Source organism: Mustela lutreola, chromosome 4 (genome assembly GCF_030435805.1).
Source record: "Mustela lutreola isolate mMusLut2 chromosome 4, mMusLut2.pri, whole genome shotgun sequence".
In the NCBI taxonomy this organism is placed as follows: Eukaryota; Metazoa; Chordata; class Mammalia; order Carnivora; family Mustelidae; genus Mustela; species Mustela lutreola.
The window spans coordinates 5786542-5805264 of record NC_081293.1 but is presented as its reverse complement, the minus strand read 5'-3'; the positions used below and the strand labels follow the sequence as shown (position 1 = coordinate 5805264).

General features: G+C 43.8%; 1 protein-coding gene across 2 annotated transcripts in view; it reads right to left on the bottom strand.

The window, feature by feature from the left end:
- Nucleotides 1-18723, bottom strand: part of ADAM12 (ADAM metallopeptidase domain 12) — a 331503-nt gene that overhangs the window by 231535 nt on the left and 81245 nt on the right. For both annotated transcript variants that reach the window (XR_009353215.1, XM_059172861.1), the window contains exon 3: nt 9004-9077. Coding sequence is in view for 1 of the 2 variants with exons in the window: in XM_059172861.1 (XP_059028844.1) it covers nt 9004-9077 (74 nt within the window). In the remaining variant the exon portion in view is untranslated. The remainder of the gene's footprint in view (nt 1-9003; nt 9078-18723) is intronic.

Here is an 18723-nt window from a genome sequence, read left to right as displayed (position 1 = left end):
AATTGTAGGGATAGTACTTTTAGTAAGTTTTTAATGTCATTTTTTCATATATATGTGAAATTTTATATATATACATATTTCTACTTAACCAACCTCCTAGTATATGTATTTTATCAATATGAATACATAATACCACCAGGACTTTACTAAAAATGTTAATAATTCATTGCTTTGTAAGAAGCACTATACAGCCATACCCACAACTCCTAAGGGAGCTGTTGTGGCACTGAGATTTGTCACTGGGTGTTGGCTTGGTCACTAACAGCATAGAGGGACTCTCCCCTAGAGTCTGTCAGATTTTTAAAGAAAACCAGGAAACGGATCAACAAAACCCTCTGGGCCAGTTAAGATTGAAGAGGTAGCCTCAGAAGTGCGGTGAAAATAACTCTGCATAAGTATGTCATCTCCCATAATAACCCTCCTGCTGCGGGGCTTGCTCTCACAGCATCGTCTATCTGCCCACCTGTTTTTCATAAGGAAGAAAATCTTAAAAAATAAAGAAATTCTGTTCTCTGCTTATGCTAAGCCCACTTCAATCCACAGTGAAATCCACCAGCACTAAAAGTGACTATTTCATAACATTTTTAGATAAATGCCTTTCTTCTATTTTTGTCAGGTGTACTTGCATGAGGACGGCTGGCCTTGGCGTCCTTTTGGGCTGTGGGTCTTTGAAGAATTTGCTGCCAGTTTCTTTTAGTCTCACTAAAACACTTGCCTTAACTTGCCATTGTCATTGACATGAAGATAGTCTTTGAGGGACAGGTGATGTCTGGACTCCAATTCAGAGCCCTGGTTTTCATACCAGCAAGGCTAGGGCCCGTTCCTGCCCTCCTATTCTGACCCCTGAGTATCCGCTTCCATGAAGAGACATGTGTGTTTTTAAAAGAACAAGAAAATTAGGGTCTCTGTAGAGAGACTTCAGAGTCAGGCTTATATCCTGCACTCTAGCAGCACCTCAGAGACAGGCTCTGACACACCTCTGCATCCCGGTAGAGTCTGTCATGAATGCGTGTGCTCAACAGGGGACCATGGAGTAAAGTCCCAAGTGTGTGGTGCTGAATTTGAGAAACACAGTAGCAACCAATGAGCAACGGCAGAGCAATGATTACAGGTGTTCCTGTCTTTTTCTCAAACTTCAGGGTAACCAACAGTAGATGAGAGAAAGTTCTTCTCTGCAGAAGCATTCCATCTAACCAATGAAGAAGGGACAATAGAGTTAGAATATCACCACTTTGCAAGACCTAAAGAAAGAACTGATCTACACATCCATTGTTATGGCCACTGACCCTGGCAGGTAAAGTCTCACATGGGGTTTTCTGACAGAAGCCTCAGGATGATTCTTAAACCCAGTGTTCAGTCCCACATCATAAAACTCCCAGTGTGTACAAGAGGACACAGCATCACCGCAATGTAGTCCTACCAAGAAACCAGAACCTGAATCTGCTCAAGGCTGTAGCTCTAACTACTGGTTAATAGAAAACACAGGGGCCAGAGGAATGGGCTAGTGACATGGTAGGGAAGCAATCCACCAAAATTCTACTGGGCAGCGACCTGGTTTCATCCACAGGGATTGCAAGATTTAGAAGGCAGAATTTAAAAGGAGAGACCATTAAAAAAGACGTACCTGTAATCAAATGTAATGTGGGGGCTGTGTTTATACCCAGATGCAAGTAATCTAACCGTCAAAAAGTGTTCCAAGCTTTCTGGAGAATTAGTCTTACATCTTACCGGATCAAGGAAGAGTCATAGCGTCCCACAAACAGAAACGCTATGGCCTTTCTGTTGAGGATGAGACAACTGGAAAAGGAAGGGACTTGTCATACGCAACACCAGCCTCTGTGTGTCGCCGTGGCAGCCACACCACAAGGAAGGGGTGGTCAGATGACAACCACAATGACAACATCGACTTGCTCCCCAGGCACCAGAGACCACCCACACATAGCTAGGACAACTATTCTTATCCATTTATGATGCATTGTTCTGAGGAGGAGCACTGAGGATGTGCAGGATTTTCATCAGAAAACCATAAACCCAAATGAAGGATGGGAGGTGATGTAATTGGACTTGGAAATCCACTTCCATATCAAAGATCCTGTCAAACCCTTTAAACTTTAAAGCAGTCAATTCAAGGACACCATACTCTCCAACTGGAATGCAGAGAGGCACCGTTATGGAAAGGCTGATCTTAACCAGTTAAGGCACTTTAAAGTTAAGTCAGGTTGGGGAACAAAAACTCTAAAAATGGCATTCTGACCTTTTCCAATGCCTGGATAAACTTCAAAGACTGAAATGAGGAGAAAGCTCAAGGGAATGCAGTTCTCTTCAGCAAACAAAATTTAAGCCCAATTAGAAAGAACTTAAATGTTAAGAGACTATAATGGAATTCAGAAGGGATTTGGTCTAGTTAGAAGATGGCTGAAGTCCATCAACAGTCCCATTCTATAGTCACATTCAGAAAATTCTCAACTGTCCTTCCCTACCTCATCAAAGGTGATCTCGCTGATACAACCCAATGTCCTAAAGAAGGGGTCAGAGCTGACCCTGGTGTAGAAATCAGACAACCTGAAAAGGTGTGGTCACTTCCTGCAGGAAAGGCCATTCCCACAGGGAATGCATCAGCTAAGGCAGAAACCCTGGACTAGAAGGATCCGGTGGGTGGCATTTCCCAGCCAGTCCCAGCACCACTCAGCACTTTCTGCCATGATGGAAGTGTTTATAGCCATCCGTGGCAAGAAGCATGTAAACTATTGCAAGTGTTTCCCTATGCACCAGTGATAAAGAGCCTCTTATCCCACCCACTTTTTGCTGCCCCAATCTTGTCTTCATATGTAGCCAGAATGCTATTTTAAAAACTGAATTTTATCCTGTCATTGCCCTGCTTACAGGTCCTGCTCCCATGGGATACCATTGTCCCAGTGAGAAAATACTTAGGTCCTCATGGAGCACGAGGTCCTGCATGGGCTGGCTTCCACTTCTCTTACTATCCCCCTCCTGCACACTAGCACACCAACTTTCTTAGTGTTTGAAACACCTCAAAGCTCCTTCCACCTCTCCCAGGACTTTCGCGCATGCTCCTCCTTCTCGGGGCACCGTCTACCTTCTGCCGTCCTTTACCTGGCTTGCTCTGATTCCTGTGTCGCTCAAATGCTTCGTCACACAACTTCCTTCCCTAGGCCAGACTGGGTCTCACACTAGTCCTTCTCAGCTCTTACATTATAGCTTTGTGATGGCCCGTTTGGCATTGAGGCCCTTGACTGACCTCCAAGAAGACAAGGACTTGACTTTGTTTTCTCTGTCTCCAGCACCAACCACAAGTATCTGGTATTAAATAAATATCCGTGAACAAATGACTAAGTGAATAAAGGTTAAAGAATTACTACTGATTAACTTATTACTAATCATTTGAAGTAATAGAGATTTGTGGATGATATAAGGGAAGTGGAGAGACAAAACCATGAAATAGAGTAGAATTGCTGAGATGTGGTTTTGTCCTTGCTAGTTCAGTCAATAATTAGAACCACTTGAGAGATGAAAGCTCGAGGTTCTAACAGGCAGGCTGGAATTCCTCTGCAAGAGTAGAAATGGGGAAAAAATAGCACTCTATACACAAAAACTTAAAAATTTTTAATCCCTAAAGATGTCAACATTGTGAAACTAAGACTATTGCGGCAACAGGAACCCAGAGGATTAGCTAATCCTTTCCAGCTCTTCTCAGAATTCTACTCTGGCCATCTTCAAGACTCATGGGCAAAGACTAGACATAATCTGATCTCCACTAATTTAGGAAGTTTGAAATAGGACATAGTTTTGGTGAACCCAAGGGTATACTTTGGTGAAACAACACATGTCATTGGGTCCACAGGTATAAAGCACTGAGTCATTCAAACCTGATTATCAAAAACAACACAAGCTCGAATCTTTCGGCACTCACTATACACGGACTTCTATTCTTTCTTGCAGATGAGAAAACAGAGAACGTAAACAGCTTATTGTCGGAAGCAAAACCGGGTTTTGAAGCCCCGTTTCTTGACTCCAAACCTGTATTTGGAGTTAAGCTTTCTCCTTGAACAATTAGTGTCTCACACCACCCAAGATGCACCTTCAACTTCCTGGTGACTCACTTCTGGTTGGTCCAGGCTGTCGTCATTCCATGATTCACTCATATGGTGAGTGCTTGTTGAGGGCCTAATACCAGCCAGATCCTGGGAAGTGGGTGGAGGGCAAGTTGAGACCCTGGCCCTGGCCTTACGGGCATCTCTTGTTGTGGAAGAGGGAAGGGAAGTCCAATGGCGGGAAGGAGAACTGTGGCAAGCAGCTCTCCAGGACTGTGTGTGCAGCAGCACAGGGGGACTATTCTGGATATGGCCCGACAGGGTCACTGCACAGCCTGATGCCAGCCACTTCAGTTTAGGGCCATGGGCACTTATGCACACACACTGGTGACAGTCACCTTAGCAGCTGCACCACCTCAGGGGCTCATGTTGAGTTTGTGGGTCCCATTCATGAGAAATACGAGGAAATTTCCTTCTGAGCTTACAACGTTTATTTTCTGTTAACCCAAGCACAGGACTTTACATTTATCCCCATTAAATCTCATCTTGTTAGTCTTGGCCCATTGATCCAGACTGCTGAAATCTCTCTAATCCAGATCCTGCGACGCAGACAAGTTACCCCCTCCAGTACTGCATTGCCAAGAAGTGTGATCGGTGCACCTTTTATGTCTTTATAGAGAAGGCTCTGGAAATTGTGGACCATAACAAGGCCTTTTACATAGCCCTAGGGCCAATGATTGCATCTCAGTCCAGTTGTCCAGCACAGTCTGGGTCAACACGAACAAGAGACTCATATCTTCGGGTGGTTACTCGGCCAAACCCTAACCTAGCCAGCACGATCTCTACACCAGCTACATCATCCCTCCTGCATCACCATACTCCAAGAGATGTCATCAAATAAACACCTCCCCAGATACTGATGCCCACGTCTGACCAATTTAAAATGTCCTTTCTGCTACCGATTGAGCGAATATGAATTAGATTTGTCCCTTCAGAGATGTCTGGAATTATCCCAGACAGAATAAAAGCCAACGCCTGAGTTCTTCCAATGCAGAGACCCAGCAAATATAAATTCAGCGGGCCATAGACCTCCCCCAACCCCCGCCTTCTGTCAGTGATGGGCCAAGGCTGGAAAACAGAAAGCTCGGTGGGTTTGAGAGATGTGGGGGGTGTGATCTACTGCCATCACTTCTAATTATCCTAAACTGGAAAAACGGATGTCTGAGCTGGCCAGCCTGTCTAATAAAGCATTTTGATCAAAGATGCAATTGCACAGAGCACCTGTTTGAGGGATGGCCTGAGAGCCCACGGGGACCCAGGAGAGTTATGGAAGTCATAAAGCGGTCCCTGCAGTTCCGTAGGCAGACAGCAACACTGTGAAAAATGTTTCTCCAGGGAAGCTTTGAGTCTCTTTAAACATTCAATTATGGCTATACAAACACAGATTTTAAGTGAACAGCATCCGATCTTTGCACAAATTAGGGATGCTCAGAGGCAAATAGAAGAAAGCCCCTGAAACAACTGTTTAATACAAATTCCGTCCAGCTCCAAGAAGAATTGGTGTATGTGATGAGTTTTTGAGCAGGGTTAATTAGGTGACCCTCTTTCAGCATTAACTTTGGATTATGGCTCCTATGATTTAAGGCAATGAGGCCACCTTTATTTTGGTTATGATCTCCAAGCAGGTTTTTAATTAAAACAGATTTCTGGATATTTAAAGACCCAGTATTCAATGGGCAGAGCTCTTTAGCCCTCTGGAAGTTGGTGGAGGTCCTTCTAAAACACATTTGCTTTTTATGAATGATAAATACTCCAATATCCTTCTTCTCAATGATTTTTAAGTTTTTACAGATTTTTTTGCTTCAGTGTTAAAAGTTTTCCTCATCTCAATAGCAATATTTTCTTGCTCTAAAACATGAATAAATGTCTTCCATAATCTTACTAGTCAGAGATACACATATATATGTATATAATTTTGAAATAAAAACTCAATGTTGTGTAAAATATGATCTAACATGCTGCTTACATTGATTATATCATGAGTGCTTTTCACAGTGATGAAGATCCTCATCATCCCCTATTGGCTCGATATGGCTAAGTCATAATTTAATCAATCTCCTATCGATTTAGATAAAATATTCTGCAGTGAACATCCCTGAACACAGGACCTGCAGGCATGATGTAGGGCACCGACAGGTTACCTTCTGGTTAGCCAAGATCTCTACTGTGCTGGTTAAATATACACATTCACCTTGCTTGAACATTTGAGTTCTAATACCTTTATTTGAATAAATTCTCTAATTGGATCTACTGGGCCAAAAGCTATAGGAATTAAAAGTTCTACTTTTTCCTGGACAAAGGATTATATTTTGTGTTTGACAGCTTCAAGAGCTGGTAGCACACGAGCATTTCACTCTACCCATAAAACTCTGGAATTCTGGTATTCATGGTCCCCAAAATGAAGCCATATGGAATAGGCAGGTAGTTTTTTTAAAAAAAAATTTTATGTTCAAGTATTTTGGAGAAGTGCAACATTAAAATAGTAATACTGGCATGCTCTAATTATGAAAATGTTATCCTTAGCAGGGTAGAATCTCTACAGTGGTGTAAGTAGTGTAATTCAAATAAAGCCGCGGAACGTCGTAGGATCATATCAAACACTCTCCATACAATCTCTAACATGAAGGTTGACAGTGAGGTTGGGAAGAGAGAAACGAATTGAGAAGAGATAGTTTTATGTTTTTGACTTTTCTAATTTTGAGATTATTTTGTGAAAGGCCCAGAATTGGAAGTGAGCAAATTAAGGCACCTTTTAACCTTGTAAAAGGATCTTTTATACAGATGAGCCACAGTCGAATGACTGTTAGTCATTGTGTATTATACTATCTGCCATAGTAGACAGGAAACCATTTTCTAAAGAACCAGAAATGAGGCTACTGAGCCACTTCAGAGACTCAGAGAACCAGAAGGGCACTAAGAGCTACATTTCTATAAGGAAAAGCATGTCCAGTATAAAGCTAAGTGAAGAAGCAGGTTATCAAATGCACAGACCCAATATCCACTAGGAAGACCAAAAAAAGCAAAGCTTACTTGTAAGGAAAACATGACCTTGGACCACAACTAAAATATTCATCAGGATGTTGTTTGGTAACAGAAGTATTTTCTTTTGCCTCTTTGATTTTTTTCCCCTACAATTTTCAGTTTTCTGCACTGGACATGTATTCCTTTTAGAGTAGAAACAAGTAGATTAAGGTTTTTGTTAAGTTGATTTCTATCCATCTACCTGCTGTCTGACTACCATCTGTGGGTCTGGAATTGGCATCATTCCTGCTGTCTACCACATCCCCCAACACTCTGACAAAAGGAGCGGACGCCCGAATCCAGTAGCAATCCTAAAGCGCCGTCAAGGCCATGCATCTCCACCAGAAACCCTAGTCCCTTTTGATCATTCAGGAAATATCCAGTTTCGTCTGTTGAGATATTTCAAAACCACATGCAAACAGCAGTCTACAAAAATTAAAATGCCCCATGGTATTCTTACATGAACAAGAAAAAAAGAGAGCATGAATATATTTACTTGGCTGAGAGAGACATACCAAAGGCAACATAGAGGTTTCTGTTCAGCTCCCTGCTCATTTAAAACGGGCACCCGAGACCTCTACTTTAAGACTATCAAGGCATGAGGAAAGCTAAAAACACACATCATTTATTGCTTAAAAAAAGCTTTTAATCCGTTTAATGGTCGGGGGTAAACTACAAGATATAGGAAGAGGCAAGCTGCTATCCTATTTTACATATATTCATGTTAAGTGTACTTATTTTTTAAATGTATATATTGAGATGGATCTCTCTGTTTTTTAAAAATTGTTGTTGGCTGCGGTGTTAGAAACTGAAAGTGAGAACTGGCCATGACGATCTCATCGATTGGACTCGCTTGGGGCCCTCAAATCAAAGCGCGGAAACCATGTGTGATCTGACTTGTCCACATGGACACAGTCAGGTTTTGTGACATCTCTCTTGGGCAGAACTCATTCCAGTGATGCTCTCTTCTCTACAAGATCACATCAGGAAAAAGTCAGCATGTCACGGATGGGTGAGGAATAGGAACCAGTAGTTCCGAAGTTAGAAATTTCTAGAGGTTTTATCTATCTACCTAGAAGAGAGAAACTCCTGTTTCAAATCAAGCAGGACATGGTAACTTCATTTACATCTTTAAATACAGATTACTTATTACAAGCACACAGATCTTTTTTGGTACTAATAAGAAAGAAGAGTATTGCATCCTCTCAGTCTAAGGAACCCAGGGGGCTAGCCAGGGTATAAAGGATGACAGGAACAGGGCTTGTGTTCCTTATGCCTTGAAGCAGACAGTTTTCTACTGGAAAGTCATACAAAATATGTAAAAATATCCATCTGCTTCAGGAAAAAAAGTAATACCATTTTTGGAAATTCATATAATTTTGCCAAAAAAAAAAAAGGTCAAATTTTTAAATAAAAAGATAAAATAAATACTTTGTACCACTGGAGGCAAGCTCTGAAAGATAAATAAACCCTTGGTATTTCTCAGGGAAAAAAGAGGTTCTATTCATTTGAAGCTATTTCTCCTTATATAAGCCAGGAATTGCCAGAAGTCAACTAATTATGGAACGCTGTTAGTTGAACAGAAGATGCTTGAATTCTATCCTTGACAAATCAGGCTCTGGAAATGAGAAACATCAGAACTATGAGGAAAAACCTGCTGATTTACAAAGCTTTTTCTTAGAGTGATAAAATTCTTCATTTTCCACTTCATTTTTTTCAAGTTAATTCCAGCCTCAGGCCCAAATTGGGATTATGACTCTGTGCATTTCATTCTGTTTCTCTAAATGCCAATGTAGATTACGCAGCACTTTGAGCCCACAGCTCCTTTCTTTCTCCCATGGCACAGTATCCAAGAATTAATGTGACTTACTCGTTTCTTTCCAGATGTATGATCAGTTCTTTGCTTCCCAGTTGTATTCGAAAATTCAACACTTCTGGATGATTCTGAAAGATAAATAAGAGAAATCAGCTGAAACACATTTCACATTGACTTGCCAACATCTGAATGTTCTGAAGACATATTCGATGGAGGGAGAGAAAAATAAGTTTTCTTCTTGGGACCATTCTGAGATCCCGGGTAGAGGAGACCAGGTCAACCAGGACCAGAGTTTGGAGGAAGCACCACGCTCCTAGATGGCACAAATGGGGCCTGTACCCCTTTCCTTTGGCCACAGAGCCCCGAGATCCTTTTCGACTACCCCCACCTCCCCAATGACCTCCTCCCTCAGTTTCCCTGTCTCTATAAATAGCCCCTTCGCTTCCCCAACTGCTCACGTCAGAAATGTGAAGTCCTGCTTGAAACCTGCTCCCTCTCCAGCTCCTCTCCATCCATGGGAGGTCCTGCAGTGTCGCTGTCAAAACCACAGCTCCTATCACGTCGTACACCCCACCACCTCACTCCAGTTCCAAGCACAGTCACCTCGCATCGGGAATACCGCAACACCCTCCTAAGCTGGGTTCCTCCATATCTGCCTTTGCTTTCCTCCCATTTGTTCTCCAATGGCAGCAGAAGTTCAACATCAAAACTACCTCTTCATCAACCCAACTGCACTTATAAGGAGCCTGCACTGGTATCCAGCGATAAGATGCCAACCCTTTAACGTGGTCAGTGGTGCCCACACGGCTCTGGTCCTCACTCACATGGACCTTGCCAGCAACTCAAACACACCGAGCTCCTCTGTAGTGCTCATTTTTTGCACATGCTGTTCCTTCTGCCTGGAATGCTTCCCCTCAGACTCCCCTAACTCAGTACCAGCTTTGATGTCAGTAAGTCAGGGAACCCTTACCTTGCTCCTCAATCTCATTGCATACCCCTCTTCCCAGGCAAGCTTTCTGCCAGTCTCCTATCCTTTCCCTCCTCGTGGAAGGAAGAACTTCTTTCCTACTTGTGGTAACTAAGTATGTTGATTTGTGGGTCCACTTGCTTATTATGTCCACAAAGGTATCAGACAAGTAATAGAAGCCCAATTAATATTTGGTGAATGAAGGGATTAATGACTAGGGTAAATGTCTCTACCAATCTCTTCTCCTTCTCGCAAGGCAACATACTCCTTCTTCTCTGAGCTCCAGGGAACCCAGCTCATGTGTGCCCATCTGTCAGTGGGAAGCAGGCAAGTACACTTTCTGCTGTGCCGTGGAAATCCCAATGAGTTTCTTGCCCTGCCCTGAAAATGTACCTATGTGACAATGTCCCTCAACTCACAACCTTACACAAGTTCCCTTCCCACTAACCCAGGGTGGTCATGTGCGCCACCCTCCTACCTTTGAGCCCAATCATTTAGAGTCCTTACCCAAGCCATACTCTACTTGCCAACTCCAAGGTATTCTGTGAACCTCCCATCCCCTTTCCTGCTGTGTACCCCTAGTGATCTGGGAACAGTCACTTCCAGCCCCTCCTTATCCAGACCAGCATGTGTCAAATAAGGGTTCTATGTATCCACGGGGCAGTTCTCACTAGGGGAACTGAAAATTTCAGTTTTTTAAAAAACCAATTGATTTTTTAAAAACCAACGCTGCATTTTCATTCTGACCTGTCAAGACAGTCCCCCAGCACTCAGGCAGGAGACTGGCAGTGCCACCTGACGGACCAGGGGATGTGTGAAGGGCAAAGAAGGGGTTAATTCACAAATGATGCAAACTAAGGGAGGGCCAAAGGCCATCAAAGCCCAGGGCAGGAATTAAGGCTCCTTGGGGACTTGAAAGGAGCCAAGTAGAAGAGAGCTGGGTCATCATGTGGAGCTGGCACCGCAAAGTCAAGGGCGCCCGGCTCCCCGCGGTCAGCGCTGCATCTGAGAGCCGCGCAGTGGCTCAGCCCTGCTCATAAGTCATCACCGCAGGAAATCAGTGCTGCCCCCCTCAGCTGGTGTGGGTTTTCCTGCCTTTGCTCTGAAAGTTCTTTCGGATTTATCCTTGTGAAAATAAGATGTTCATATGTAGTGTTCCAGTATTCCAGCATTAAGAGTTCAAGAGACTTTTCCTACAACATAGCGTTTCATCTGTACTATGGATCAACTAATCACATGTTACTATGAGAGAAGATGGAGTGTAAGCTCCAACATCCAACCTTAGTCCAAATGAAATGAAACTTAAGCAAAAATCCTAACAACAGAAGTCACATGAGTTTTGGGAAAAGGTTAAAATAGGCGTGTCCTTGAGCCATGGGACTGGGACAGCATCACACAGGGCGAAATGCTGCTTCTTTCATTTTCATGGCTGCCCTTTGCACATCTGGATAGTTTCTGATGTCGAATATGGTAGCTGTTAGCCACATATGAATTTACATTTAAATGAATTGAAATAAAATTTAAAAATCAGTTTATCAGTCTCCCTGGACACATTTCAGACTCAAGAGCAAGATGTGGCTAGAAGCAGCCCCGTCGGGCAATGTAGAGCGACAACATTCCTACCTTCCCAGAAAGTTCAGACAATTCCATCTTCATTGAGCTGGTTGGAGTCAATAATAAAGACCTAAGATTTGCATCATTCGACTGCTGCCTGAGTAACAGACTATTTTAAATATCGGTGCCTTCAGGGGATATAATTAGGTGCAAACCCAAGTGGGTTTTTTTAAGTGCACATTAAGAAAACTCTTCTCAATTTTAATTGATGAGTGATATTATTTTTTAAGGAGTTACTTAAGCTTGAGAGTTAAACTGGTAAATTTCCATATAAATGAAACGCTTATCTGTATTTTCTGGGTTTAAACAGAACTTGTTTTGTACGGACTCATTCTAGCAAATGATGACACAAACATCTAGTGATCTTGTAAAAACCACACACCGTAATTGACTTATTTGGGCACTATCTGATGTTTCTAAGAATTTTATAGGTTTCTGAGTGTTTGCTGAATTTTTCAAATATTACTATTTCTATCCTATGCAACATTAGACATACATTATGTCTTTAAATTTTAATATAGTGCATAGAAGTGCTTATAAGTCCTAGATTTGCTATCAAGTCTGTCAGGGGGACTTTTGCCCAAATTTGCTTATATTTTCTGAGACCGAGAGTTAATTACAAATACACATAGAATGTTCTCTCCAGGGTTTGCAACTTGTACTTATCCATGATTTCTTAGAAAAAAATGGGATTATTAAGTTTACAATAAAATATTAGAACAAATAAATGTCTAGATATTTTGTCAAGATGTGCCTGATGTATGTACATGTATGCATATTTGAATTTGTTTTATATATGTGTGTGTGTAAATAATTTCCTTTAATTACAAATTGTCTTTGCTTAAAATACTGAAACATGTATCACATTTTAAAGATGAATCCTGGCAATTATATTAGTGAATAAAGATAAAATATTTGCAGTACCTCTCGCCCCCAGTTCAGCTAGTCAAAACATGACCTTTTGTGCTAATTCCACAGGAAGTCCCTCCAGGACCTGTTATAATATTCCAAAGTCAACATCTTTCAAACAAATACATTTTTCCCTAGGGAGGCAAAAAAAGATCTTATCTGTGTATTTTAGTTGGGATTTAATGGTACAGGAGAAATCAATGGGGAAAAAGAACAGAGAGCTATTTTCATTCAAAACCACTAATTACATTAGATTGCTCAGTTTAAATGCATGTATTCATTCCATTTTCTTCTGATTTTTATACATCGAAGATAATAAACTAGTGCTGGTTAAATATAGCATTCCTTTTCTTAAACATGATATATTGATTACCTAAATGGAACTGTGTCTTTTATTGAATGCTTAAAGAACTGCATTTGCTTAGTCAATTCAATGCTAATCAATAGGCCAGAAATGTTTTGGCACTATTCTAATTCCACCTTTTTCACTGGGGAAAGTAAACCCAAGAAAGAATGTACAAAATGTATCACTACAATTTTAATTTGAAATTTTTTTCATATTTATTTATTATGGGAGGGAAGGTCAAAGGGAGAAATAGAGAGAATCTCAAGCCAACTCCTTGCTGAACGCAGAGCCTGATGACACGGGGCTCAATCTCATGACCTTGAGGTTATGACCTGAGCTGAAATCAAAAGCTGGATGGTTAACTGACTGAGCCACCCAGGCTCCCCACTACAATTTTAAAAAATAATTATTATTAGAGTACCTATCACTCAGCTGAAAAATCAAAACATTACCAGAATCTGAGAAGTCCCTTGCATTAGTTTGCTAGGCTGTCATAACCAAATGCCACAGGCTGGGTAGCTTAATGAACAGAGATTTATTTTGCATGGTTCTGGAAGCTAGAAGCCCAAGGTCAAGGTACAGCAGGGTTGGTTTCTTCTAAGGCCCCTCCTCTTGTGAACTCCTCAAGGAAACTATGTGGGCATCCTCCCCCAGGGGCTGTGCTCAGGTAGTTCTGCCAAGAAAGGCTGCAGCCAGGACCCCACCACCCGTTTCTGGGACCTTCAGTTGCCCTGCGCTCCCTCTGAGGTCAACCACAGCCCATCTGCCCAGCACTCTCTACTTAACTGGAATTCTGAGCAGATGTGTACAAGTGATTTATTAATTAGCTGCGAGTTCTTTCATGTTGTCTTGCTTTCCTTTAATCTGTGTAATTGGGGGTCCCCCAAACTTGACTTTAAATTATTTCACCCATGTTGGCTACAAAATCTCTCTAGTCAATCCACGTAGCTTCTCAAAGATGTAGGGATGCCTCTGACTGCTTCTTCTCTGATGGGTGGAATGATACACAGCACCATATCCTTGGTGTTTCCTTGTCTTTAAAAAACAGCCATCTTCAGCAACTTAGAAAAAGTCTGAACCAGATCATGAAGTTGAAATAAGGTTGCAGTGAGCCCCCAGAAGGAAAGGAATCACAGGAGAGAAAATATGACGCCGGGTCCACTGCCGAGTCCACTCCCACCCTGGCTTCTAGGTTATTCTCTCAAAGATCACGGTCGGTTCTGACCCAGACTCACTCATCTCGGACGTTGATACCGGAAGCTCAGAGAGATCTAATTTTTCAAGCAGAAAAACAGTATTAAGATAACTGCATTGGAGGGACTCTGAAATAACTAGATCTCTCTCCAGCACTAGATACGTGCTTCAGACTACAGCCGTGGCATTCGTGGGGCACAGGGGAGTCATTTATTGCTATGACTATTTAGAGGCAATCTTGATTACCACTTTAATATGAGTGGCCAGCTCCACAGCCGGGAAGATGCGCACACTGTGGAACTGCGCGAGGGCAAAATGAATTAACTGCAGGATAGCACAGGAAGGGGCAAAGGCATTGCAGTGCCATAATGGGGTGTCCCTGGCTTGGGGCCTATTACTTACTACATAAATGATGATAATGTTTATTCATGAGTCATTGACAATTTTTTTTCTGACAGAAACTGACCTTAGCAAACACCTTGTTAAAATATGCAGAATGGCCCATATTAATCTCAGGTAAAAACTGTTTTGAAATATAGGTAATGTCGTTTCTAAGGTTTCTGAGGGTCAGCATGTTGGATTATCTTTAGTGCGGACTCTCCTTCAGTTATCGTGACATGAGGGGTTTACAGATTTTCAGCCTGCTTCCGCCTTCCCATGACAAAACTCACCGCCCCACCACCGCCAGCATGTGTGACGCTCAGAGTTCTTATCCTGTGGCTGCTGGAGTGACCACTAATGCTTATATTTGCAGAAAATTTTTTTATTTTCATTTTACATTACTAGATGTTTTAGCCAAAACATCTTAAAAAGCCTTATTTATTCATTGAAACATTGCCATGTTTCATCCATACATCCCCCATGTGCATCTGTACATGATGGGCTCGGAGTCCCCCGGGCACCGTCCACTCTGGCTGACGACAGTGGCTAATTCTGAAGCAGAATCTGTTCCCTCCTGGAGCTCACTACTAGGTTTAAGAGGACAGCGACAACATGCCTTAATAGAAAGCAAGCTGGAAAACCCTACAATGCAGGTTTCTCAAAATTAACACATCTAAAACTCATTTTTTATTTTATGTCCCCTCCATCCATTCCAAAGAGGAATTTGGAGAAAATCAAATCAGTACTGGCTCTGGCGGAGAGCTAGCCCAGTGACAATGCTCTCTCTTAAAAACCCTTCATCAGGGCCGCCTGGGTGGCTCAGTGGGTTAAGCCTCTGCACTCGGCTCAGGTCATGGTCTCAGGGTCTTGGGATCGAGCCCTGCATCGGGCTCTCTGCTTGGCAGGGAGCCTGCTTCCCCCTCTCTCTCTGCCTGCCTCTCTGTCTACTTATGATCTCGCTCTTTCTGTCAAATAAATAAATAAAATCTTTAAAAAAAAAAAAAGAAAAACAACCTTCATCAGTGGCCCATCATACTTAGAATAAAACCATGGCCTTCAGACCATGAAAAATCTGGCCTCTGTTTACCAGACTTTCAGCATATCATTGAGCTGGCTCTGGCTAAGCTCCGGCCAGCTTCCAGGCCTCTCCACTTGATGACCCTGCGCATGGAGGTCATCCCTGGGTTCCACTGCCAGGTCTCAGGCTGGACATCACTGCCTCAGAGAAGTGGCGGCCATCTTAGTGGGGCTCTGCTCTTGCACACCCAGCTCCCACCCACCCTAGATTTCCTCATTTGTGATCATTTATTGGTGTGTCTATTTTACCTGTTGACTGTGTATCGCCTAGGAAAACAGAAACTTTGCGGGCGGAGGGATTTTCTGGCCTCGCTCCACATTCTGGCCCCAACACCCAGAACAGGAGCACTAAGCAACATCTGCGGGATGATGGAAACAGCACCCAGAGGCTATCGGAAGTAGCAGAAGGATCACAGTCTGAGGGGTCGCAAAGAGACTCCAAAGCCACACACGTCAATTCAGAAGGTATGAAAGAGACATCGGGACTCTCCTACCCCGTGGGAGCTATCCCCAAGCAGAAGCCTATAGTCTGCTCCTCTGACCCCCGTGGGCTGCCTGCTTTACCCCTGGAGGCTGATGTCCCTCATGGGCCCAAGTGGCCATACAGAGGATCCCTGTACACTGAACAAGGAACTGGGCTTTGACTATGACTTACATTCCGTTCCTCTGGGGAAAGGGCTCCTGGAAGCCGAATTCTTTACATTTATACTTGGGACTGACAAGAATGTCTCGTTCCTGGCACCCTCCTGCTCCTCCTGCTCAGTGTCTTTGGACCTTAGTGATAAAGAATCCAAATCAGGGCAGAGGGGCATAGAGCGGGTGGCAGGAGGAGGAGGGCATGTGATCAAGTGTCAGTCACTGTGCGGTGTGAGGCCGACCATCAGAGCCGGGGCAGGGAGAGGCAGGAATCAGAGCCATGTCAGGCGGGGGGCGGGTGCTGAGCAAAGTCCGAGAAGGAGGGATTCGAGGAAGACTTGTTTTGCCGGTAATAACTTATCGGTTATTAACTGTCCCGGGTGTGGGGACCATATTCCAGATGCGCAGTGACATGGCGGCCTGGGAGCAGGACTGAGTGGTGACATGGTACCTCTGGGGACAAAACCATGGGGTGACAGTGTGGCAAGATCAGACCACGGCAATTCGCCTCTGAGCGGGGCTGAGCAGACGCCAGACCCCACCCGGTTGCAGCACCACGTCCTCAGATCTCTGCTGTCCCCTCTCCTCTTCTGCCTTCAGACATGTCTCTTTGAAGGAGAGAATACATCATCCTTGACCTCTCTGCCTGCTGATGGCGCCGGCACAGCAGGACACCTGAGGCAGGAGGCCAGTGGCTACAACGGGACTTTCCCATCAGCCCTGCACCCGAACAACTCACAGAGCCATCCACAGCCCCGGCACCACGTGTCCATCGTCCCCACCGACGGGGACTGGCCCCTGATGAGTGTTCAGTGTCTGCAGCTCCAGCGATGGGACCTGTGATGGGGACCGCTGTCAGGTGAAGAAGGCCCGGGCTGGGTGCCAGGGCCCAGCTCCACGTCTGCATCCTCCAACCACCTCCAACACCGCAGAAGGTCACTGAGTCCTTCTCCTAAGGGCATCCTACTCTGGAAGTTTGCACATAGGTAACAATTTCTCTTTCTTTGATTGCAAAGGAATAATAAATTTAAATTAAAAATGAGCTATTTAATTTCATCTTAGAAATGGTGTTTTTCCACCTAGGAAGCTGCAAACATGAGGGGGCGGTGGGGCGGTGGGAGCAGGGGCTGGAGATCTGCCCTCGGACTGGCTGCAAGCTGCCACTCAGACCAGAGGACCGCTGGCCAGTCGCAGAATAACGAGGCCTCGTCCTCACCCCTGGAACCTGCAAACATGTTACCTGACTTGGAAAAAGGGACTTTACTCATGTGACTAAGGGCAGGACTCTGAAAGAGGAAGATTATCCTGGATTACTCAGAGGGACCCAGTGCAGTGATGAGGCTCCTTGAAAGCCCAGAACCTCTCATTGCTGGGGTCAGAGAGATGTAACGTGCCGCGGCCTCGAGAAGCTGGGAATGGCCATCAGCTCAGAGCCAGCAAGAACCCTGACACCCAGCCCTACGGCCTCCAAGAGCAGGATTCTGTCCACACCTCAAATGAGCCAGAAACAGATCCTGCCCCAGTGCCTCCACCAAAACCAGCTGTCCTGTGAAGTGCTTGCTGTCACCCCGGCGAGATCTGAAGCATAAACACAACCAGACTTCTGATCCTCAGACCCGAGAACTGGTCCGAGCACTGCTCTGCGCCACTTAAGGTGCGGTCGTTTGTCACAGCAGCACCAGGAATCGGATGGACTCGGGAGAGGTCGCTATGAGATTCCAAGGGGAAAACGTCTGTTGGGAAACCATCATGGACAATAAATGGAAAGCGCTGGTCTGCGCTAGACATCCATCACAGTGAGACCACTCCCTCACAGAGCGACTGCGACAAATGCCCTGTCATGTGTTGTTTACTGCCATTTATCCAAATCGCAACTCTCTTGGGTCTTTTGAATTTAGATCTAAATAAGGCTTTTTGGTGTTTCTTTTTTTAGATTTCATTTATTATTTATTTTTTCTTCTTCTTATTATTTTTATTGATTTATTTGACAGAGAGAGAGAGAGCACTAGCAGAGGGAACAGGAGAGGGAGAAACAGGCTCCCCAATGAGCAGGGAGCGTGAGGTAGGACTTGGTCCCAGGACCCTGGGATCCTGACCTGAGCTGAAGGTAGATGCTTAAGGACTGAGCTACCCAGGCGCCCTAAGTAAGGTTTTTTAAGTTAATAAGTTCTCAAATATAAATATTATATATTCGTCAATTGGGGGCCTAAAGTTATAAGCCAGTATGACCTAGTTCCATTTGGGAAGATCTTACACCTGTCTGATCATAGGTATAGAAGGGACAGAAGATTCTGCAGGACCCCCGGAGATACCACACAAGACACTGAATGCCCTTCGTTTTGAGGTGAAATATTCTAAAGGAAGCACTTTCTGAGATTGGCTTACTGATATCAGGGCATACTATTAGAAAGCAGCACAGAGCACTGCTGTTTGGAATGACTTGTCACATCTTGAAACACACAGCCGTAGAATAACATGCACTCTGTTTATTAACTGGAAAGCTGGGTTTTCAATTCCAAGTTCATTTATCTAACTAATTTGATGTCTGGAAACATTCATGTACCATATTTTTCTACAACACCATTTCAAAACTGTCAGTCAGAGGAAGTTAATAGCTTAAGTTGCTGGTTTGTTTGCACGCAAGCTGTCT